The sequence below is a fragment of the Ambystoma mexicanum genome, chromosome 3p (assembly GCF_040938575.1).
Source record: "Ambystoma mexicanum isolate Mex_15411 chromosome 3p, UKY_AmexF1_1, whole genome shotgun sequence".
NCBI lineage: Eukaryota > Metazoa > Chordata > Amphibia > Caudata > Ambystomatidae > Ambystoma > Ambystoma mexicanum.
In genome coordinates this window covers 1,036,997,584-1,037,022,504 of record NC_090925.1, presented here as the reverse complement: position 1 = coordinate 1,037,022,504, position 24,921 = coordinate 1,036,997,584, and the positions used below count along the sequence as shown (strand labels likewise).

Below are 24,921 nucleotides of genomic sequence, written 5' to 3'. Positions count from 1 at the left end.
GTAGAGGACATGCAAAACCACAACTGCGCTACGTTCACAGGTGACGAAGGTCGGGATCAAGTGATTTTTGAGAATGCCCTGAGCGAGGGAGAGGTGTATTTCGTGGACGGGTCAGCATCAATAGATATGGAGACAGGGGAGAAACATGTGGGTATGGCAGTTGTACGATTAGAGGAAGATGAATACGAGACACTAGTGCAACACCGCCTCCCATCCCACTATTCAGCCCAAGCAGCAGAACTAATTGCGCTAATAGAAGCATTGCATGCCGCCAAGGGGTGCGCAGTGACAATATATACCGACTCAGCATACATGACAACGACAGTACACGGCGGGTTGGCACGGTGGGGGCGGAGAGGGTTCCGACGAGCAGATGGAACACCAGTTCAGCATGCAGAACTATTGAAAGAACTGATTGAGGCTCTGCAAGACCCCACGGCAGTGGCCATTGTAAAATGCCAAGCCCACACCACAAATACAGATTTTGTATCTTTGGGGAACGCGGCAGCAGACGCCGCTGCTAAAGAAGCTTCGTATTTACAGAAAGGTGTAGTAGGAGAATACATGTTGCACCGCACAGCAAGCCAAGAGGTCCCCACAGGATACAACATGATGCCCACACAGGAAATAATAGAGCTGCAAGAGGGAGCTAGTGCAGAAGAAAAATTGCTGTGGACTAAAAGGGGATGCAGCAAATCGCCGACTGATTTGTTATGGCGACAAAAAAGTTCAGGAAAAGCGGTAATGCCAGTCACATTGTTAGAAATAGCATTTCAACAACTACACTTTCCCGCACATAACGCAAAGCAACACATAATGGCAGAGATACAAGAAGATTGGTTTGCACCTTGTCTCCATGAACACGTCACAAGACTGGCTTTAGAATGCACGACATGTCAGATTTACAACATGATTGTGGTTGTATGTCCATTTTCGAGATGGGTGGAGGCAGGCCCCTGTGCGCGCCCTGATGCGAAGGGCGCCGCGAAGTTCCTAGTGCGGGAAGTGTTCCCGCGCTGGGGGATTTGCGAAGTTATTCGCTCAGATAACGGCACGCATTTTGTTAATGAACTATTCAAGGAAGTGACTACCCTATTGGGAATAAAGCACAAATTATGTTCAATTTATCATCCTCAAAGTAATGGCGTAGTGGAAAAGATGAACGGTCTGTTAAAAAGCAGATTGTCAAAACTGTGTTTTTCCCTTAAAAAGACCTGGATGTACTGCCTGCCTTTGGCCTTGTTCGAGTTACGAAATCAGCCAAGTAAAGACCACCACTTGTCCCCACATGAGATCGTCACGGGAAGGAGAATGCACACAGCGCATTCACCTCTCCGTGAACGTTCTGATGCACACAGAAGTGCAGCGATATTAGGAGAGGAGTTCACAGAGTACTTGAGAAAACTGACACGGGCAGCGCGCGTAATTGCAAAGCAACTAGCCCCCCCCTCTACAAGAGAGGAGGGGAACACAACAGAAACAGAGACAATGCCTGAAAAACCATTACAACTAATGCCTGGTGACCTTATATATGTCCGAAGTTTTGTGCGAAGGTGGAATGCACCACGTTTCCATGGCCCTTATGAGGTAGTGTTTTGCACACCCACAGCAGTAAAGGTAAAGGGCCTACGATACTGGGTGCATTTGACAGACGTACGTAGAGCGTATAGCGCCGCGGAAGGTGAGGTACAGGACGAGGCACAGACAACTGCGGACAATGAAGTTGTGCAGAATGGATGATGGGAATTTTGTGTGCATTAAGTGTTGAACACTGAACACGAATGGCGCACGACATGCGTACTGAAATGAACCTGTGTATATACATATATATATATAATTTTTTACAACTGTTGAAGGTTTTTGTGGTCCTTTTTGGGTTTTGGAGAAGTTTTCTTTTTTCTCTCTCTCTCTCTCTCGACTTTTTTCTTTATGTATGAAATAATGTACTGATAGTAATATTTGTAAAGCTACCTTGTCTGTGGACATACCCCCCCCCCAAAACCCACTCCCATACTTTGCCGAAAAAATTTCACAACGTTCTAAATGTTTACATGCTTGTACTTAATGCACTTTTATGTCTCAAACAGGATTTACTATGGCATCGGATGGGCAGCCTGCAACTAATAGATTTGTTAGATTTAGAGAAATGTTGGTAGATAGATTGACATATTCATACGAATGCGGTTTATCAATGTGTGTTATTGTGTTCTTCATCTCAATATTTTGCCTAATGACACATTGGGTCATAGCGTTCATCTCTACTGAGATGAACGAGGGGGGAGGGGGGAGTAACACCACCCTTGCCCCTGGCACGAATTCAATTACAAATATGAATATTAAAGAAGGTGATTTTTTGATCTGGGATGGATCCCGCCTTGTATGGGGTTACTACACTGCACCACCCACTGCTGCCCCGTCACGATCAAAAGATAAAGATATGGAAAATGACACAATATCCCTACCTAAAATATATAACAGCCCGACTACCCTTCCCGCCCCGATACAAAACAGCGACTTGTTGTTTATTGAGGAAAATGGAAAAGTAATTACAATGACAGAACACAAGTCCCTATATGAAGAATTGGAAAAGGGGGGAGGAAATGAGAAAGGGGGGCCTATTCTTTCACCTATCGAAACTATAAGATATAGGAGGGGGGAGAGAAGTAGGCGAAGAAGAGAGACAAGCAGGAGGGGGTATGATGAGTATTATGGGTTAGGATTAGACAAGATGGAAGACCCACGACACCCCCACCAAGCAAATAAATGGTATGCAGATATGAGTACAACAGCTAAACAGACAACTAATGAAAGCTGCTATGTCTGTTCGCTCATCCCCCATGCATCAGGTACACCCAAAGTGTTGTTGCCAAGAGAATTGCCCATTGTGGATGCCCAATGTCTCCTTCATCTCACACTGTGTAGAATAAAGAACACCTTTCAAGCACACGATGTCTCTTTCAAAATAATACAGGACAACAAAACGTGCTATTCAAAAGCGTCTGGAGTGGTCTGTCCTAAAGAACCTTTCTTTGCAATACAAGGGACGCTGTTTTCAGAAAACAAATGGAAAGATGAAGAAGTACTGTGCAAAGCGGAAGCACTGAGAGGTGTCCAACCAGACAAGCTGCGATGGATGGAAAAGACGTGCTTACCAATATGGAAAGAACACATCTCTAAACTAACATGGGTAACAGCGATGGAGAAACCCTTCAAGCTACAAAGTGAAATACAAAACGAACTATGTTTCAAGGGAGAAGGAAAAGTGGCAATGGGAACGAACAAAAACTGTAACAAAACTCTCACCATCCCAGACATGAAAAAAGGAACAGCAGCACTAATGGACACATACTGGGTGTGCGGGAATCAGGCTTACTTGCACCTTCCCCAGGCATGGAGTGGCAGCTGCTCAATGGCCACTTTGCATTCGGCCCTAATGGTGATTCCAGAAAGCCACATCGACAAAAATAAAAAGACGCAAGGAAACATGAACAAGGACGAGACGTCTCCCACTGCAGAAGCACACCTCTATGTCCTGTCCTCCGGAGGGAAAGAAGAGGAGCTATCACGGAACAAGCGAGCATCAAACTACATATCACAAGCGTCATCTGATTTATTGGCACAGATCCCAGACAGGTATCGCCTGTTCAGCTCCGTGGAAACATTTTTTGCCTCACTGGTTTCAAGTGTCCAAGCAAGAGCAAATGCAAAATGGCTTCAGATCACACGGTGGGAACTGATTCAGCTGGCCAATGACACTGAAGAAGGGTTCAACATAATAAAGGTGGAATTACGAGCTCTGCGACTAATGACCATGCAGAACAGGTATGTTCTGGACCTGCTAACAGCAATCGATGGAGGTGTTTGCCGAAAAATAGGAAGTGCGTGCTGCACGTTCGTACCTTCTGAAGACGCAGAAAATGGGTCCCTGTCCCACGTCATTGAAGCAGTCCATAACCTGGGAGAGAAAATGAAGCTGGAAGGTGGGGCTGAAGACAGCTCATGGTTCGACAACATCTTCTCCTGGGTTCCCTCCTGGCTTGGAATGACGATGAAATTATTGATACCAGTTGCGGTGGTCCTCCTCGTGGTGTTCTGCCTGTGCCAGGTGGGCCTTCGATGTTGTGCTAACGCAGTCCCTAACGGTGCGATGATGGTGACAATGGGCAACTCTGGTGGTACAATTAAGGCGACACAAGAAGTACATGTACAGACAGGACCAGATAACACTCCCAGATACCAGTTAGTGCCTATGTGCCGTGATAAGTACATAGTAGATAAATTATGGCACACCACTATCAAAGAACCCCGAGATGTGGAACTGGAATGGTATGAGGAGGTCTGGGTAGACTTGGAAGGGACGGGTGACTGTATATATTTAACATGTACCCCAGATGAGTATGCTAGAAGAGGTGAGAACTTGAGGGGGGTATGCAGAGCCTGGATGCCTAGAAAAGGAACACCTGCATGGGATGACGCAGTGATAGAGGAGCAAGAATGTAGAAGATTAGAAGAGCTAAAGAATTCGTTACTTTAGTAACGAAAGGGGGGAAATGTAGGGGAGGACTGGCCGCGAGGCCCTCCTCACCTGCAGCCTTCTCCCCAGGTGAGGACCATGACTCGGTGGCCGTCCCCTCATGCCACCCGGGCCCAGGTGGAGGAGGGGTCACCCGCCGACGACATTGCCCACACATATCCGTTCCCTGCATATACCCAAATTCAGTTAGGCCTAGAAGCCATCTTGTTTAGCAAACATGGCGTGAGTTCAGCACACTGTAACGAGGCCCCCACCTTTGGAGGACCTTTCATGCATCTCTGCCGCCGCAGTAGCCCTGGTAGATCCGCTGCGAGCGCGTTCCCATGAGAAAGTCGGATATGAGCTAACCCGAGATGCTAACACTGTAACATTATTCTCGTCCACAATGTAATATCGCACCCTGCATGACCTGGTCCGCGAGGCCGGGGTGACGGGAAAAAAAAAGCTGAAGCATCACTATCTGAAGAAAGTAGAAAATAATTCAAGTATTGGTATTAACAAACTACCTCGGTTTAAACAGATCCTGTAAACTGTGAATAAACCATAAAGATGTAACGTTACATGATACCACCCCAGGTCTGGACTAGTGCTGCTACAACCACAGAGAAAGATGTCGACCAAATGTATAGCCTTTACTTACTCATATATGTTTTCTTAATCACCTAAAGCAGCGAGCATCAATTTCTGTAGGCCATAACCTAGAACGACCTCGTGTAACGTTTAATGTACATAAAATAATCACATCATGTAGTAAATATAATGTTAGGTAACGAAAAGGTACTCAGACCGACTGTATTAAAGAAATGTGTAACGAAATGGAAATATATATGTGTGTTTAAATAACATCAAAATAAGGCGGAACGTTATAAAAGGTCTGCATTTAAAAGTTAGCAACGCACGAGGAAAAAACCTTTGTGAGTATATGCAAGGCCATTCTCCCTCCCACCCTGCCAAGCCTGCCAGATAAGGAAGCTAAGGCCTGTGCCGCGCTCCCTCACCTCCCCCAACCAAGCTGGAGCCGCTTCAGAGAGTCAGAGGCCCCGGTACCGCACCCAAGGCCACAGCCCACCACCTGTGTTATTTACAGCACGGTAATAAACCCACGTTTTGAATCCACTGATCTACCAGCACCCTCTCGTAAAGTCCACAACCCTCCCCCTAGACCACCCCAAGAACGACCCCCATCACTGGGACAAGACACAGAGACCCATTTATATAATAACTTCTAACGCGGCAGACAGGCATGTACCAGTCGGCTCAGGCCCCAGAACTCAGCCCCTCGACCTAAAATACCGGTCAATAGGACACAGGTAAATCTCACCCCAACCGACAATCACCGGACCTCTCAAGAGGTGCATTCCTCATGTGTTGCGTTTATTGTATAAGACAAACTGCCGAGCGATTTATTGATGAACTTAGATGTCGTTTCTTGAATAACTGCAGTGTGCATGGCCTAGGGCAAACGAGTCAGGAGAGGTATTCATCTTAGTCACAGGCTGCCCCAGCATACCAACACCGCTCGGATGACCTCAAGCTGGCCTGCCAGGCCCAACCCAACCCACGAGGCTGACCAGTGACGTCCTCACGCCAAGACCAACCACGCTGCAGCAACACCTATAGTTAGTCGACGCCACCCAATCCCAATTAACTTGTGCCCCCTATAGTGTGTAGGTTCTGATGACGTTTTTTGTATTAGAAATACGCCTGTCTTTGCTATTGTCAGACAGAGCGCTCTCGGAGGTTGCAGAGTTCTTTGCATGCCCTATTCTTTGGATAAACTCCCACTTACGCTCACCCGCACTCTGTCTTGGTCTTATTCCCACTACGGGAGAGTCCCTTATTGTCTCTCATTGCGGGGAGGATCGTGCTGAAATTGGGGGCGCTTCCTTTCACACCTTACGAATGGGAGACAAAGTAATTCACAAGGTAACCATACCACCCGGTCTACCCACACTATGTCACAAAGGTCTGGGTGCGTGCAAGGGAGATACTCAGGCCCCGGGGTTGAAGGTTGTCTGGGTTAGGGAGGGAATTCCCATCTCTAGGCGAGATAGGGAGTGGCAACCCTAGGAGATACACCTTTACTGAAACAAAAATGAAAAGCCTTGAACGGTCTTCGAGAGTTGCTGTGTTTTCAAATACCAAGAAAATGATGAACAATAGAAAATCCTCCAGCACTAGAAAGCGATGATACAAGTGTCCATTAAGATAAGTGGACAGAGCACAAATTTGCAACTCTACATATGGGGCAGTAAAAAAATAAAAATAATCTATTGTGTTGGTATCAAAATACACTAGGTGAAATTTGTTTTGAGGGGGCTGTGGGGGGCAGAGGGGGGCGAGTGACCAGCATGAAATTTGTGGCAGCACTTTTTGCCCATTTTACCAAGTGGTCCAGGATTCTGCCCAAGAAGCGAAGAAAGGTCAACCAACAGATATTTTAAGAGAAGCCCAGGTGAGAATAAGCAGTATTCCAAATTACTGAAATATCCACTTACCAAAGAGTCAATCAGAACTTCGGCTCCTTCTTCACTTTCATGCAGTGTATCCATGTCTGTCAGTTCCTGAAGCAAGTCCACCACAGCAATGGATACATGTGAGCAATAGTTAAGGGTAGAATGACCAAACTAAGCAGCTCGTCCTTTACCATTAATTTCCTTCTGAGTCACATATGCACAGTATACACTTTTTTCGCCAAAAGATAATTATCATCCGCTGGTTGAGTTGACGTGAATTCCACTTTTGGTGAGTTTGAAAGCGAAGATTACAAAATCCTTTATCAATTACCAAATGCGCTTCCTATTTCGCTTAATCTGTCTGATTTATCTAGGAGCTGTGCTCCAAGAAAACTCTATACAGTATAAATGAAAACTTTAGCTTTATCCAGCGGTGAATAAAAAATAGAAAGTCAGGCTTGCTCCTGTAAGGCTTTCCTGATGTTGCTAGACAGAAGTATATTTCGCGGGTACATTTCATTGGCAAAAAATTATTCAGTTTTAGCTCGGACATTGTTCTTTGTTTTTAATCCTTTGCAAGAAGAATCTTTTAAATATAAAACATTGATTTATTAAAAAATAAACAAACATTCTCCATGTTCTTTTAACCATCTCAATTAAAACCAAACACATTTCAGGCTCACACACCTTCTTACAAAAGATATCCACTCTTCATGAATCCATTATTTACACTAAAATACTATAAAATGGCTGCAATTGTACTTTACACTCTTAAAATATTTTTGTCTGTTGCACATGTTTAAAAATGTAGTGCTGCACAAAAGTATGCCGCCATGTGTTGCCCCGCCACAGAGCAGTTCGATCTACCCCGAATCATGGTTAGTGTATTTGTTGTAATCAAAATTTAAGTCTCTTTGTGAGCCAATAAATTAGGTTTTGGAACTCCAAACTGATGTGCTTAAATTGCTCCTTTCATTTATATACTTGGTATACAGTGTTATCACTTCAGGAATTCTCAAACTGATTTTCTAAATCTTTTCCTTTTAAATAAATTAAACATGGGGATGACACCAGAACCTTTTTTGGACGCGAAACATTGAGCTTCCCCTTCAAATTTAGTATAGCGCACTGGGGCGCTGCCTCTGGCGTGGGAACACCCCACAGAGGCCTCACCTTCCAGCGCCTCACCTCAATCCCCTTTGAACACATCAGATCCTTAGATACCTGGCTGCCCATACTAGCCCTTGGTCTACTGGTGGGAGAAGGTGGGTGGAACGTATGGATGAAAGGGGACTATGGACTATATGGACTAGGAGTACTCAAGTCACTACAGTGAGTAACTTTAATTACTCATACAACCCGCCCTCTTTCCTCCATCCGTGTGGGTGATTCCACCGAACAAGAAGCGTAAGGAGGAGCTGTGATAACCCGCCTCATATCTAGAATGAAGCAAAAAGGTTCTTCAGAACCACCCGACCAAACTCTGCATCATGCCTGGAGCTGGTGTCCAGCGAGTAGTACTTACAGAAGGATGACGGAGTGGCCCACGTAGCCGCCTTGCTGATAACATCCCAAGAAGCAGGTCTCTGAAACATGACTGCTGTGGCCTTGTCTCTGACCGCATGGAGCATGAATCCCCCTCAGAAAAGGGTTTGCCCATAGCCGTATAGGTCTCCGGAATGGTCTGAATCATCCAACGGGCGATGGAAGTTATAGAAGCCTGACAACCAGGGGAGGAGGCGCTAAAAGTCACAAACAATGCCTCGGACTTCCTGAAGGTTTTCGACCGAGAAAGATAAAACCTGATGACCCTCTTTTGCAGTGCAAAGAATGCAGGGCCCTTTCAGCCTCTGACTGCGGGTTTGGGATGAATGTAGAAAGATGTAAAGGCAGGCGCTCTGTTACCAGTCTTCTTTAACTTCTCCTCCTAACGCACGTTTTCATGACTTCATCAATCTTCAGGGAGGCCGAGTTTCTTAATTATTTCAGGCAGGTCTGCAGTTCTTTTTCAGGTTTGGCAAGTTAATTAGCTCTGAGGATTCTGGTACTTGTATTTTTCTCACTTGATTTAGCTGGCGGGTGACTGGAAACAACTCCCTCCATACCACAAATCTTCCCCTTGATGGGGGGGAGGGGGAAAGCCATGGTTGTAGGAGGGTTTCTGTCCTGGACCATGCTAAATGGATCGCAAAGCCCTCCAGAGTAGCTCCCTCAAACCGAAAGAAAGGAGTCAGTCATCACCACCAGGGTATGCTCTGGTCGGGTGAAAGGGGCTACCACTGAAACATTGCCATCCATCAGCCACCAGCGAAGGTCGGGTAGAAGAAACGGCAGTATAGGGATCTTGCCTGACCGAGACCCAGTGTCCTGATCCCACTTGGATGCCAGGTGGCGCTAAAGGCGCCTCATCTTGAGGCAGGCGTGCTGTAACAGTGAGCCGGCAGGAGGCCATCAGATTCACAATGTGCAGGAACCACCATGCTGTGGTGGTTGTGTTGGCCAGAATCAACCCACGTAAGAGGGACGGAACTGATGCCGCAGGGGTATAGGAGGAGCGGCGGGCCAGCAAAAAGGTAAGTTGGGGGGACATGGGGAGGTTTGGTGGACTGCTAAATTTGGGTTGTTTGACCCAAGTACACATTGAATTGCGGCGAACTCGACTACGGCCATTTTTTCCACAATTCCTTATACTTCAGTCAAACAACCCAGATCTCCAAAGAGCTAGGGACCCGATCTGACGAAGAGGAGGAGAGGATGGTAGGAGCCATGAAGAGGCAGACGGAAGACTACAGATAGGAGCAACAGGTTGCTGAAAAGATGCTTCCAGGTGTACAGGAACAGAGCCAAACAGCCACCCACATGCGAGCTGTGTTCCCTGACCCAGACAACACTGCTTCTTGGCGTCAGAGGCGGGGGCATAGGAGGGGTAGCGGATAAAACCCCATGCAACATCCTCTGCTGCTTCCTTCTGCTGTCGCTGGGGAACCTGTTAGGCCTCCACGTAAAGCAATCTCTGAATCCCTTGAATCCATAGAATGTTCAGGGTTTGAACTCGGTCGTACCCTGGGATTGAGGGAAGTATTTCAGCCCCGGCTTTGTCGGGTGGTCAAGGAATTGGTGGTTTGAGTGAATGTTTTCTTCTTTGTCAATTCGTCATTGGTGGACGAATGAAAAAGGCTCACTCCTTCAAAGGGCAGACCTAGGATCCGCCCCTGTAGGTCGGATGAACACTTGTGGTGTGCATCCAGGACAACGTCCTCATCTCGCCCCCGAGGCACAGCCCTCTGCTGGTTGTGTGAATGTGGTGGACCAAAGACTCCTTGAGGTCCTGCGGAATGGCCAGGGCATCTGACAGACTGGCCTTGAAGGAGGCTTGTTTGTCCAAAGCGAGGTCGGGCAGAAATTCCCAGAGCTCCCACCACAGCTTCTGGTTAGCCGCAGCCAAGATAGCATCCATATTGGCCTGAAGCACATGAAGCCCTGAGATGGATTAACAGTGGTTTCCCAAGGACTTTGTCCTCTTTCGGAGGCAAGTGGAGGTGGCTCCCGTGAAGGATGACGAAGACAATGGTTTAGAATATAAAGAGGAATGGGGAGGCAAGGAGGATTAGCTAGCCATCCGTCAGCCTAAACCTGCTGTCCAACTTCTTGTTCATCTGGGCATTGGCACTGCGTTTCTCCTCGACCCTCCTTCTCACCTGCAGCACATCCCTCTGAAGGGGAGTGCCAGACCGGATCATGATGCATTTTCCCACGACCTCTGCGAGCACCCCTGACTCCTGGAGGGATTCCTAAGGAAGAGGGACCCCACAAGAACTCCGACAGGTCCTGTAGACAGTCATGAAAGGCGGATGCAGGGGGCTCATCGTCCTGGGCATCAGTCATCCCAGTTGTCCTCAGCCCCCCTCCTTGTTTCACAGGCCGAGGTGTATCCGGGCCCTGGGACACAGGTGCCGGAGGCCCCCCCCCAAATACAGAGCCTCAGACAAGTGCAAAAGCTGTTAAGGGGGAGGTGTTGATGGTACAGGAGGAGGTGGAGGGGTCTTTGCGACCAGTAGTGTCTGAACCGGAGGCGGGACCGGAAGCAGTGGAGGGATGGGAGGAGTACCCAGGGGAGGAGGCCAGGATGGCGACGCCTAGGGCATAACCTCCTTCACAATGTCCTTCAGGAGCCCCTTCATTTGAGGGGAACGCAAGAGGAAGCATTCGAATAAGCAGTCCTTACTAGCCACCGGGTACCTATGGGCCCTGCCCTTGGGCCCTGGGCCTCTGCTCCTGGTCAAAGCGCTGAGAAGCCTGGCGCGCGTAGCTGTGATGGGTAGATGTACCCCTGCAAGGACAAAAAACCTGCACCAACAGATCCGCTGCCGTTTCCAGAATGAAGGGGGCTGGAATCATCCTGCAAAGCCCACTCGATTGGGGGGGGCATAGGAGAGGGGAGCACTGGTGGGCCCCGAGTCCAAGATAGCCACCTGCCTGGCTGGTTCTGCCACATGCCGCTCCACCATTTTGAAACTTTGCGCCGCGCCCTGCGATGTTGGGTGTGAAGACTCTGAGCCAGGAGAGGCCTCAGACACAGGGGTATACAGCTTCAGTCTTGCACCCGAAGCAGAGACGTCGACCTCGGAGATCCCTCTGGTAGGTGCTGAGCCCCCAGCTGGACATTGAAATGCCCTGGTTAATGGCTTCGGAGCGTGCTCCGGTAGGCTGGGAGCCCTCCGCACCTGTGCCGGTAACCGTGCTGGAACTAGCCAAGCAACGACTCTTGGAGGGGACACCCGCCGATCCCTTATTCCCCGGGGTAGAAGAAGAGGACGCGCCTGTTCGTCCTTCCAAGGACAGCCTGGTAGGGTGCTCCTGAGCACCGGAGCCTGGGAGCCAGTAGCCTGAAAGGCCTCAGGTCTGTTCCCAGATTGCCCGGAAGAGCCCATGTGTCCCGAGGCTTGGGATCCGCTAACCTTAAAGGCCTCGGGCCTGCCAGAACCTGAATGCAAGGAACTCCGATTCGTGAGAACCTCGGGGAAGGAGTCTCCGCGCTGAGGAGCCATGCTGAACAGGGGGCCTACCTTTTCTTGATGAGAGTCCTTAAGTTGGAAAGGAGGAGAAGTGTGGAAAATCTCCCTCCACTGCGGCAAACTATTCTTTAATGCCTGCGACGGGGAGTGCTGCAGGCCACACATGAGTCCCAGCAGGGTCTGGCCCCAAGCATGGGGGTCGGAAGCTGGAAACCAGCCGTGGCAAGAGGCACATCTCGTGAATCCTGCTGTGCCCGACATGCGCCAGGGAGGTGAGGCACCGAAGGCAAGTGAAAAAAGAAATGAAAAACAAACAGGGGGCAAGCAGAAAGCTAAAAAAGTCTCAGCGCTGGCCGCCAGGTCCGACACAGTCCGTTGCGGAAAAAGGGACCGAGTAGAGGCGCGGGAGGGTGGAGAATCGGCGCCGCGTTTCCACGCCCGGGGCCGTGCCCCAACGCAATATACTAAACTTCAAGGGGAAGCTAAATTTCTCACTGCCAAAAGGTTCCGGTACTGTCCCAATGTTGGGAGACGCCCACAAGGATGGAGGAAAGGGGACGAGACGTACGAGTATGTAAATTATTCATTTATTTTGAATTGAATGTGTGCTTATAAAAAATAATTTGTTTCTATTTTGGCTTGGCTTGATTAGTAAGACTATGAAAGATCAAACCTGTGTCTTCAGTTGTAAGCAGCTGGCAGCTTCGCTTGGATGTTTCAGTTATTGTTCTCTCATTTTCAGATCTTCTCGGCTTCTTTTATGCCCCTTTTCATACTGTTTTTGGAGCCAGTTAAAATATAATCTATAGTGCAATTTGCTGAGTCTTATTACATTACCTCACTGGACACTTATGCTGTTTCATTATCTTGTTTACGATTAGTTATCTCATTTATTAAAACACTTGCCTGTATAATTGGGTCTTTGTCTGTCCCCATCTTACTGGATCCCCGTCTATATTCCCTCTGCTTGGTTTATTACTTCTTGAGATTAGAGAAGGAACATTTTTCTAAACAGAGTCAGCACATACCAAAATAATATTCTTTGGGCCTTTTAATTGTTGAAATGTATAAAATGGCCCCATCATGCTGCCCAAGGTCTCACCCATTGCACACATCTGCCCATACACATTTACATTCGTCGCTGCGCTCCATATAGCCATCCAATTGACTTGTGCAATCTCTCACCCAGCTATGACACCTACAATCTCTCCTCATACCCTATCATATCGCTCTAGTCTCACACCAGTGCACTCTCGAACACACACTACTGATGATAGAGGAGTGCTCCCCATTCCACTGGACTTTGGCCCCCCACAGACTCAGCCCCCCAACCCAATCCAATAGCTCAATACTCAAATACCAAACTCAATAGCTCCACTCCAACGTAAGAAAGAAAAAAAGTCCTTTCACTGCAACTCCTGGTTCTCGAACGAGCTCCAACCCCTTCGTGCACTAAAACGCCAGGCTCCAAAAATCTGGCAGGCCAACCCCAATGACTCAACTAAAAACCATTTCAAACAGATAGGTCTCCAATACAAAGAAGCTATCATCACAGCTAAAGCAAACTTTTTCAATGAAAGGATCTCTAAGGCTAATTCTCAAGCCAAAGAGATATTCACCATCTTTAATGATCTTGTCACACCTCCTAGTAGTACAGATGAGATCATTAAAGACAAAACTTGGGCCGCAAGCATTCAGTCCGCAATGCTTAATAAAATAGACCACCTCCAAAAAAATTCAAGACCACTACAAAGCCCTCCCTAACCAGCAGATGACCCCTACATCACGAGCCACACACAATGACTCCCACCCCTCAATTCTTTTTTAGGGACATCACCGAATTAGAGACCATTGATCTCATTAAACATCTCAAACCTTCCCTCTGCAATGGAGACATATGCCCTCCTAAAATCATTAGGGAATATGCCAAGGACCCCCCCCCCACTCCTAACTGCTTTCATGAATGCTTCCTTTAGGACAGGTACTGTTCCTGACAGTCTCAAAGAAGCATGGGAACGCCCTCTTCTAAAAGAAAAATAAATAAATAAATAAATAAATTCATTAGACCCAGCACAGCCCAGCAACTATAGGCCTATAACAACAGTCCCTTTCCTTCTTAAAATCTTGGATATGGCTGCTCATAGCCACATCCAACTATACTTAGAAACCAATTCAATACTAGGCAAAGGACAATCTGGGTTCCGCAAAGGACATGGAACGGAAACCGCCCTACTAGACTTAAAAAACCAAATCACTCAGATCATGCACAAAGGCAAGCCTGCCCTCCTCCCCCTTCTCGATCTCTCGGCAGCCTTTGATCTGGTAAATCATAAGACCCTTACCACTCATCTTACACAGGCAGCTCAATTCTCCAAACAAGCAGCTTCTTGGATTACCTCCTTCCTGGAGGGCAGAGCTATGAAGGTATTCAACATAACGAATGCAGACCCTAGCACCATACACTGTGGAGTTCCTCAAGACTCCTGTACAGCCCCTACTTTGTACAACCTTTTCACAAAGCCTCTCTTCGACCTAGTCAACTCTCTGGGTATAGCATTTACAAACTATACTGGCGATACCCAAGTACTCCTACCACTATCTGGTTCTTATGACCAAGACGCCACAGCATTACACAAAACGTACGCCACAATCCAAGCCTGGATGGCTGCTAATGGCCTATGCCTCAACGGGGATGAGACTGAAATTCTTATCCTCGGACAGAAAGCCACCTTAGCCAAACTAGACCCCAATATTCCAACTTCAACATAAATAATTCCAGCATTACAGTCTCATCCTCCGTTAGGGGTTTACATTGATGCTAATTTATCAATGAACAAACAAGTTAGCGCCATCGCCTCAGCATACAGCACCAAACTCATTAATGCCATTGAACCTTACCTCTCCAAACCTAACTGCCTCGCAATAGCCAGAGCAACTATAGGCGCCAAATTAGACTATTGCAATGCTCTCCTATCAGGCACTTCCACTAAAAATGTACACAGACTTCAAACTACTCAAATCAATGCCCTTAGAGCAGCTTTGAGCATCCCTAGAAGTGCCCAAACCAGACAGGCAGCACAGTGGCTCCCCATCAAAGACTGCATTACACTCAAAATACTTACTATCACGCACAAATGCCTCAACCACACAGCACCCACATACTTATCAGAAACCATATCCAGAACCACCTCTGAGCACCCTACAAGAACTCAGTACGCTAACCAACTACACATCCCTCACATCCGCAGAGTTAAAGCAGGAGGGATAGGTTTCTCTTACATAGCCCCTAAACTTTGGAACTCGCTCCCCACCACCTTCAGAGCCGAAACCTCCCTCTATGCCTTCCATAAAAACCTCAAAACCTCCTTCTTGAACTAACCTTACTCCACCCATCTCCATTCTCATTCATGCTTCTATTGCCTCCAACTGTATATTATAATGTAAATATGTTAAAAATTGTACTTGTATACTATATTGTAAATGTTCAAAAATTTACAAGGATATATGTATAACTCTAACTAAGATTGCTCATTCTCTGTAACAAGCGCCACGATGCCTTAGGGCTGCTGTGCGCTTTACAAATACGAATAAATAAATAAAATAATGATATTAATTGCGTTATATGAAATAGCTGTTATTTAGAATGGTCGGACAATATAGCATTGATTGTTGGTTCTCTTTACTTCCAGCGCCACGTTATATCTTACATAATATGTTTGAATTGATTTGTATGATAACTTGTAGTGAAATGTATAAAGTAATTTAAAAAATAAATTTAAAAAAAGGCCTTTTTTGACTTGTTAGGCCTTTTTATCAGTATTCAAAACCTAGAATATGTATCTCATATTTTCAATTAATAACCTTTTGCAAGCTTTAGAAAGGTTTATATGTGTGCATTGAATACATAAGACCTTGTGTGGGCAATATAGTAATGATATTTGTAACTGCAGTGAATGCATACGCTTAATATGTTACTATCTATATAGACTATTGTTCTAAACTGGCTTGTGTCATTCTATACATGAATTTGCATACAGGTGCCACCCTGCTTGTTCAAGAAGAACATTGTCGTGGAATGTCGATCCTGACCAGAACCGCCTTGTCCCTGATAAGAGGTAGAAAGGTCCCAAGAGCCAGGCCCACCACCCTGAGCTTGAGCAGATCGATATGCAGGAGGGCCTCTGTCCTAGACCATATGCCATGAATCGAGTAGCCCTCGAGAGTAGCCCCTATCCCGATGGGGAGGAATCAGTCATCACCATGAGAATGGGCTCTGGCAGCGGGCGTGCTGAACTGTGAACAAGCAAGACGCCATCAGGCCCAGGAACCACCATGCCAAGGTGGTCGAATTGGCCAAAAAGTGCCCTATCACCTTGAGAAGGTACAGGAGCCTCTCGGACGTGGGGGAACACCCGCTGCACGGCTGTGTCCAGTAGAGTCCAAGGAACACCAGGTCCTGGGCAGGAGTCAGCTTCAACTTCCACCGGTTGAGGGAGAACTCCAGCTGGTGAAGAACATTCGGCAGTCATTGGCAGGCGTGCACCGTCCCCTCAGGTGCACTGGCTCTCACCAGCCATTCTGCAAATAGGGGTATAAGTGATGGCCCTCCAGGCGGAAGAGACCAGCCACCGCACTCATCAGCTTCGTGAACATACAAGGGGCCGAGTTGAGGCTAAATGGCAGCACCTTGTACTGGAAGCGGTGCAAAATAATCTTGAACGGCAGAAATTTCAGGTGCAGCTGGTAGATGGGGACATGAAAGTACACATCCTTGAAAAGAACACATCCAGTCCACTGCGCATAGAAACTTGGCTATGTGCACTGGGGTGATCATCTTGAAGCGTTCGAGCGGTAAAGATAGATTGAGGAATGACAGGTCCAGGACTACTCTCAGGACAGCCTAGTTGTTCTTTACAGCATATATCCTGGAATAGAAGCCAGAGCCCCTGTCTGACTGAGGAACCGGCTCCACCACATGCATGTCCAAAAGAGAGGATCTCCCGAAAAAGTGCCAGGGACCCTATCTGAGGAAAAGGAAGAGGAAGGCTTAAGTCCGTTGAGACCATCGAAAAAATCCAAGGACTCTTGAAACAACCCTTGCAGCTGTTTGTGAAGAGAGCCAGCTCGCTCCCTACAGGCGAGCTGTGTTCCCTGACTGTCATGGCTTTTTGGTGTCTGAGGCGAGAGCGGAGGAGGGGGAGCGGAAAAAGATGTACAATGTCTGTTGCTTCCTCCTGTGGTCACTTGAGGACCTGTCTGGTCGCCGCACAGTCCTGAAACCCCTTAAAGTCGATGAAGGAACAGGGTTTGAAGTTGATCCTGCCCTGGGCCCGTGGGAAGGACTTCTGCCCCAGTTTAGTCAGGATGGCCAAGGATTTAGCGGTCTGCACAGAGGTCTTCTTTTCATCAGCTCGCCATCCGTGGATGAATGAAAAAGGTCTGCCTCAAAAGGAAGATCCAGAATCCTCTCCTGCACATCAGAAGTGAATTTAGTGGCATGCATCCATGCCGTTCACCTCATCTCGACCCACAGGCACATGCCTCAGTTGGCTGCGTCGATGTAGGAGAGCGAAAACTCCATGAGGTCCTGCACAACTGCAAGGACCTCCGCCGGACCGGCTTTGAAGTAAGCCCATCTCTTCAACAGGAGGTTAGGCAGGAACACCACGATCTCTCGCAACAGCTTCTAGTTCGCCATAGCTAGGAGGGCATTGGCGTTGACCAGTCGCAAGTGCAGCCCGGCACTGAGATAGCACCGCTTGCCAAAAGACTCAAGGGATTTGTCTTCCTTGGAAAGAGAACTGGAGGCAGCCCCTCCCGAGGCAGACGAGGACGATGGCTTAGAATACAGGGAAGCCGCTGCCACGACTGAAGAGTGCGGCTGAGGGTGGGTGGCCAGGAGGACTGGTTCCCCATCCAAAAGCCTAAACCGGCTGTCCAATTTCTTGTTCATCTGTTCATTGGCCGAGGGCTTCTCCAAGACCTTCCGACACCGACAGGACATGTTCTGGAGGGGGATGCCTGAACGGCTTGTGGCGTGCTAGGCCAGAACCTCTGCCAACACCCAGACTCCTGGCAGGCCTGCTCTGGTTAAGGGCTCTTCCTCCAACCCCCCCCCCCCACCATTCAAGTACTCTGCAAGGCCCTGAAGATGGTCATGAAATGCCTTCACCGACTCAGAGGGCTCTTCATCCTGTGCATTGTAGTCATTGTCCTCCCACACCTTTTTTTCAGATGGAGGAGAGTTTGGGTCCTGGAGCCGGAGAGGTCCCCCTCTGATCTGCACCCGAAGGTGGCTGGTTATCAACAGGCGACAGCAGGAGAGGAGGCGGCGTTGGTGGCACAGGAGGAGGAGGTGGGCTCGGAAGTACCGACTGGGCCTGGACCGGTGGAGGAATGGGCTGTGGTACTGGCGGAGGAACCAGAGGAGGGCTGAAAGGAGGAGGAGGAGGAGGAGGCATGCCCTGTGGAATCACCTCCTTGCTGATGCCTCTGATAAGTCCAGTCATCTGTGGGGAGCCCATGAGGAAGAGGAAAGCCTTGAATAAGCGATCCTTGCATGCAGCTGGATCGCGAGGGTCATGGCCTTCAGCTGCTCTAGGCCTCCTTTCCAGATAGAAGCATCTAGGAGTCCAGGGCGAGTAACGACAAGGCTGAGAGGGGGAAATTTAACCCTGCAGAGACCATCCACCTGTACCATATGGCCCGCCTCCAGTTCCGGAGGGAAGGGGACTGGAACCTTCTTGCAGGTCCCACTCTGTAGGCAAAGGACCCATAAAAGGCCCTGAATCCAAGCTGGCCGCCGGCCTCGCAAGCTATGTTGCATGCTTGTCCGCCACCTTTCGGCCTGGTGCCACACCCTGGGAGGGAGGTCGTACAGGCTCCACGCCAAGTGCTGGCTTCAGACCTGGAAGGGAACATCTTGGTCGTAGACCCTGAAGCAGGAGCGTCAACCTCAGAGATGGCTCTGGGCATTCAGCCCGCTCGCTGGTAGTCGAATCGCCCTGTACAACGACCTGAAGGTGGTTCCGGTAGGCTGGGTGCCGTCAGCTATGGAGCTGGCAGTCGTTTTGGGTCATGCTCCGAACCAACTCCTGGAAGCAGATCCTGATGATCCTTTACACCCTGGTGCAGAAGTGGAAGAGGAAATGGATTGTCCCTCCATGGACCGCCCGGAAGAGCTCCTGGTCCCCTCAGCCTGGGAGCCGGTAGCCTTACCGGCCTCAGGCCTGCCAAAAACCAGAATCCAAGGCCCTGCTTCCAGTGGAACCCCGGGAAAGGAGTCTCTGTGCTGAACAAAGGACCTACCTTGTCTTGATGTGGAGTCCTGGCGACAACCTCTTTAAGATGACTGAGAGGAGAAGAATGGAAGATCTCCAGCAGGAAAGACTATTCTTCAAGGCTCGGTGACGGAGAGAGCTGCAAGCCACACATGCGTCCCAGCAACGGTCGGGCCCCAGGCACTGAAGACAGAGCGCATGGGGGTGGGAGGCCGGGATTGAGCGATTGCGGGATGCACATCTTGTGAAGCCTCCTGCAGCCGACATGCACTGGAGGAGAACGGGGAGGACACAGAAAGCTGAAAAAGTTCTCGCCTAGCTGCCAGGTCCCACACCGCCCGTGCAGAAAAAGAGACTGGGGCGCAATTTTTCGCTGCCAAAGGCTCCGGTACCGTCCCTATGTTGGGGGAGCCCAAAAGGATGGAGGAAAGGGGATGGGATGTACGAGTACCCATACATGTGCATATGCACAACAATTAGCACTGTTCAGTAAGTAATTTACAAACCTTTCCAGTAAAATGATAACACGAACTGTAGTGATCCCCATTTATGCATGTCTTTTGAAAGATGTCAAATATTCAAGTTTCATTAAATGGGTCAATAATCCAAATGGGTGTCTTCATTTCCACCAGTAAGTCACCTCTCTTTAGATGTCTGAAAGATTGTATATTCCTTGTTGTCCAATTAAATGGATACAATTAAGACTTATGGATACAAAAACATTACACTTTTCACACCATAATATAGCCAATTTGGAAAGCAAATTTACCCTTAGGCTGGAAGGTGTGGGAATTGCATATTCAACTAGAATGTATCCAAATCGTAGATCTTGACCGATTTAATGCACTTTCATAATGCCCTACGACATGGAATCTCTACGCGTTTACCATGGCTGAAGCTGCAAAAAGCAAAGAATGTTGGTAGAAACCCAGTAAGGCAACAATGCTGTAGATCTCTGTAGAAGAGAATTAAAGTGCCAAGGGACCTGCACTAAAAATAACCCTCCACACCCTGTTCCCCTAATTTAGCCAAAGAGGATCTGCCAGACACAGATTTTGCAGGGGAACGGAACGTACCATTGGGTGGTGTGGCTGATATCACGGAAAAAGTTATTCTGGCATTGAAAAAACATGAGCAGTATGTAGACTATTACTAGTTGGAATGCCTGCATCATTCACCTCTACTTCAGCTCTTTGTAGTAGACAACCTGCTATTTTGGATATTGCACTCTATGTTTGACAATATGTAGTGGATGATGCAATTTATGGGAAAGCCCCAGCTTTTTCGCAGTTGTCCAAAACAAATTATCAAATGACGTGCAGTAAGAGGAAACCATCTTGGATGAACATTCAATATATATTGCAGGATGGCAGACCACCACAGACCAAATCAAAGCACTCCCTTTACATACGCCTGATACATCAATTTGGAATAACATATGCACATTGTTCTAGAACAATTATTTATTATCCCATGCTATCCCAAGTGACTGCTTTTAGGAACTGTGGCAAGTCAGACATGGGAGGAGGTCAAGGAGACATAGTGGTTCACAATACTTGTATTAAACAACTCAAAGGAAAACCTTGTCTAACGCCAAAAGTCTCCCATGAAGACCCTACTCTACAAAAACACAAAACAGTGCTTGTTAGGCTGTTTTACACAACCCAAAGCTGTCCTCTATTCAGACACGCATTTCACATTACGTTTTAGCACTTGTGGTATAAGGGATAACGAACACAGCACTGCAAAGAATGCAAAGGAAACCGAGAAGGCCACATTTTTAAAGAAGTTTAGCATACCCACAAATGTCAGAAGCCCAACATTTAATGCAAGTTACAAAACGGGAGCGTACTGGGTCCCGATTCAGACAGTGAAAGTTAGCTGGTGTTTCAGTACAATTGTACCCCCCATTGAGCAGTTCCTTGGTATTTACTACCCTTTTCGCTGAACTGTAAACAAGATAGATTCTGATCAGCTTATATTCAAACTGCTACATCTCCCAAATTCACTATTAACCATACACTTAAATAGAATGAATGGGCCATCAGCAGAGAAGGAGATTTTGCCCTCCCAACTCTCTGGGAACATCAGAATTCCTTTACCACTGCATGAATCACAGCAAACGTTCAGCAAGTAAAGAAACAAAATCACAGACGACAGGGAGGAGGGATAATGGGGAGGGGAGGAAGGGTGATGAGCACAATCATCTCCCATCCCCCTCATGGGCACAAGGAGACGATTACCTGCACTCTAGCCATCAAGTCCTTATATAGCGAACACACCCAGCCCAGAAGTGTCTGACCAAGCCCGACCTTACCCATTAATGCATCAACAAGATAACAGGATCCATTGCAGAGTAATTCCCATAAGCCAATCCATTTCAGTTATCAACTTTTCCTAAAGGTCTTTCACCAGGTGACAGTGAAACATCATATGGTTCAGACCAGCTTCTTTTTTGCCTCAGCCTTGTCATTGCAGGGAGATTTCCAAGAGCATTTTGTGCATCAAAGTGGGGTCAGGTAGAATCTGGGCAGTACTTTAAAGTTTTGTAGCATATATATGTAGAGCACAAAATGAAACCAATCCCTTGTAGGCTTGCAAGCTTCCTTTCACTCTGTGTTGGTAATCCCCCAAAACCAACTTGGTCGTCCAAGCAGCTTTGGTCTCTAAGGAAGCTTTGCATTTATCTTTCATTGCCAGCCCATATAAGCACATGATGATTCTCCCAGAGCCTCCTGTAATGAGAATAGGGGCCAACAATAGTCTAAGACATGAGACACATGGGTAGCTAGACCAGCTGGACTGCATCACTGTGTTGATTTGGTTATATCGAAATGTTGACATAGCACAGTTTGCTAACATATCTCGTAATACATCTGCCCCGGTGAACCCACCAGATTGAAACAAATCATCCACGGAACAGAGGTCATCCTGCCTTCTTGGGATAATTGAAGCAGAGTAATGGAACCTAAGCAACTCTGCCAACCTAGAAAAGGTCAGCAATGGGCAGTACATTATTTCCATTGCCAATAATCTCAAAGTTCACTTCCATGCATAGTATGTACAGATAATGGGACGTCACATGTCTGCCTTGGCCATTTGTCTGGGTGGCATATGCTAGTGTCAAAAAGGGAATTTTGAAGCCTCTCCATTTAGACCAGTAATTGTAGATCAGCTACTCCAACCAGCACAAAAGGGCACATGAACGCATGTAGCCTAATTTGCAAATTATCTAAGTTATTTTATTTTGACTGGTGACCTGCAGTACGGAGTATCTGCAATGCAAGCATCTTTGACTTTCCCACCTCGAACTTCATCTAATTGATGCAGAGACCAGGTACCATGCCCAACTGATCCATCAGTTAGTTCCAGGGTTTTCTGCACATCCACACAGAGATTGAGGTATGTCCGCATAGAGAGCGATGACTGATTTTATTCCTCCGACTGTCACTTCTGCCCCGGCTCACTCCACCTGCAGCTTGTGTACCAGTTGCTCCTTCACAAACGTGAAAAGAAGCAGCCACAGTCAGCGCTCGTGATGTGCGCTCCTGTCTAGTTCGAATAGGAGGTGCTTTGGGCTTGCAGAAATACTGATGCCATTGGTCTGCAGTAAAAGGTATCAAATTATATTGTTGGTGTAATAAATACCAAACGCACAAAAAACTGCTACTTTTACATGGGTTCCCTTTTCAATTGTCAGTCAAAAATACAGAAATATCGTCATTTCAAAATTTTGCTGATGAATTTCGCAAAGGCAAGTGAACAAAACAACTTACTGTTATGGGAAAAGGAGGGACAAGTGACAGGATTACTGATGTTAAGCCAGTAGATCTTTAGTAGACAGACATGGCTGTGGGGAGGATAGGTTAGGGGAGTGAGGGAGGACCAACCCTTAAAACTGGGCAAGGATGTAAACTTAGCTGCAAGCCAGAAAAAACCCAGCACAAAGATAAATAGTGATATGATATTGCATTTATAACGCGCCTGTACACAAGTGTTTCTAGGCGCCACCTTGCTTTGGAGCATGGGGGTGTGGAGAGCTTATGATGTTCTGGGATATCCAGCCTTTCAGGTGTTCGGTTAGCGGGGAGAAGGATGAACCATGAGTCGGAAGGATGACTGGGTGAGGGAGGAGTTGTACGTGAAAAAAGGGAAAGCAAGAAACGAGGGTTACCCCTGATTATGTTATCTTAAAGGTTCTTATACCACACACTGTTGCCACCTGCATGGTCTTTTGGCATTTTAATATGCGAAAAAAGTGAAAAGTGGGTCCCCCTTTCACACACAGCCAAATTTTGACAAGTTGGCAAACCCCGCGTTTTCAGTCTTAGTCCTTGCCCCTTTTGATATGGATTTCATGCAAAGTGAATATAAATTTTATATCAAAAAGATATCAAAAATTATATCGATTTGATATATGTATATTTGATATAAAGTGGGTATAAACCTGATGTTAAAAGGTTTTAATACTATTTAAGATGATTTGATATAAAGTGAATATATATTTTTTTTAAATAACATTGGAGCAGCGGGTGGTGATTGGATGACTACTAAGGGAAAAGGGAGCTCTGAAGATGGGGGCTATGGACTTAGGGTTTTTCAGAGTCATGCGGCGATGACGCAGGAGAGGGGTTTCCGCCCCAAGGTTATAGGAAGCGGATATAAATTATATAGATAGTATAGATGATGTTATGATTTTTTAAACAATGAAAGCAATTCGCTTCATAGGCAAAGTGTGGCTTATAGTGCTAATACAAATGACACCAAACTATTGCCTTTGACAATGTGTGTTTCTTTGAAATAATGAAAGCAGTTCACTTTTATAATCAAAGTGTGTTTCCGAGAGCCTATACAAAAGTCCAAATCATTGCCTTTGACAATGCATGATATTGAAGGAAGGGCTGCTGCAGAGACACCAACTGGTTTGCTGATACTTTATGGAGTTTCAGCACCCCTTTCTCAGCCTGCAGGTACCCCACATGGTTTGCTGGCACACAGAGCAGAAGAAGCAGACATGCAGCGTACAGCAGAGAAATGACCAAACTGCTGACGGCACACATATATGGAAGCATGGGCTGCAGAGGGAGGGGGTTCAGCATACTATCAACATCAGCAGAATACGCACATGGATCTTTATATTGATCTCAGCAGAATACAGGACGTTCTGCGACAGATGTGTAAATAAAACTCCCCCCATGAAAATACACACAGATATTGTTTATCAACTAAACCAGCTGTAGTCAACAAGGCTATTTCTAACTTCTGACCGAGTGATGCCACTGGAAACATCTGCAGGATGAGGTTAATTTTGCATTTTGCTAGAACGACACAGGAAGCTATCTATTCATAATCTATGGTGCCATTCTCTAATCCTTGCTGCATATGCAAGAAATGGAATTCTGTGCTTTGTTGATAATGCATAAGGTCTCTGGACCCAGGAAATAACTAACATTAGATTTTGGGCAACCCATTTCTGCAAAGTAAGCAAAAACACATAAACCTGTGGGGTGCATTGGGAATGGGGTACACGGCTTTACCCCTTAAATCTTAAAAGGGGCCTTCTGACTCCATCAGGGGTATCCCTTTACCTGAGCTTGAGAATTCTGCCAGAGCTCTGGGCAGCCCCCACCCCACCT

At 47.1% G+C, this 24,921-nt stretch overlaps 1 protein-coding gene across 1 annotated transcript in view; it reads right to left on the bottom strand.

Moving 5' to 3' along the window:
• CTNNBL1 (catenin beta like 1) overlaps positions 1 to 24,921 on the bottom strand; it is a 1,235,052-nt gene that overhangs the window by 748,501 nt on the left and 461,630 nt on the right. Inside the window, exon 5 of the mRNA XM_069652387.1 lies at positions 7,033 to 7,130. Coding sequence (XP_069508488.1) covers positions 7,033 to 7,130 — 98 coding nt within the window. The remainder of the gene's footprint in view (positions 1 to 7,032; positions 7,131 to 24,921) is intronic.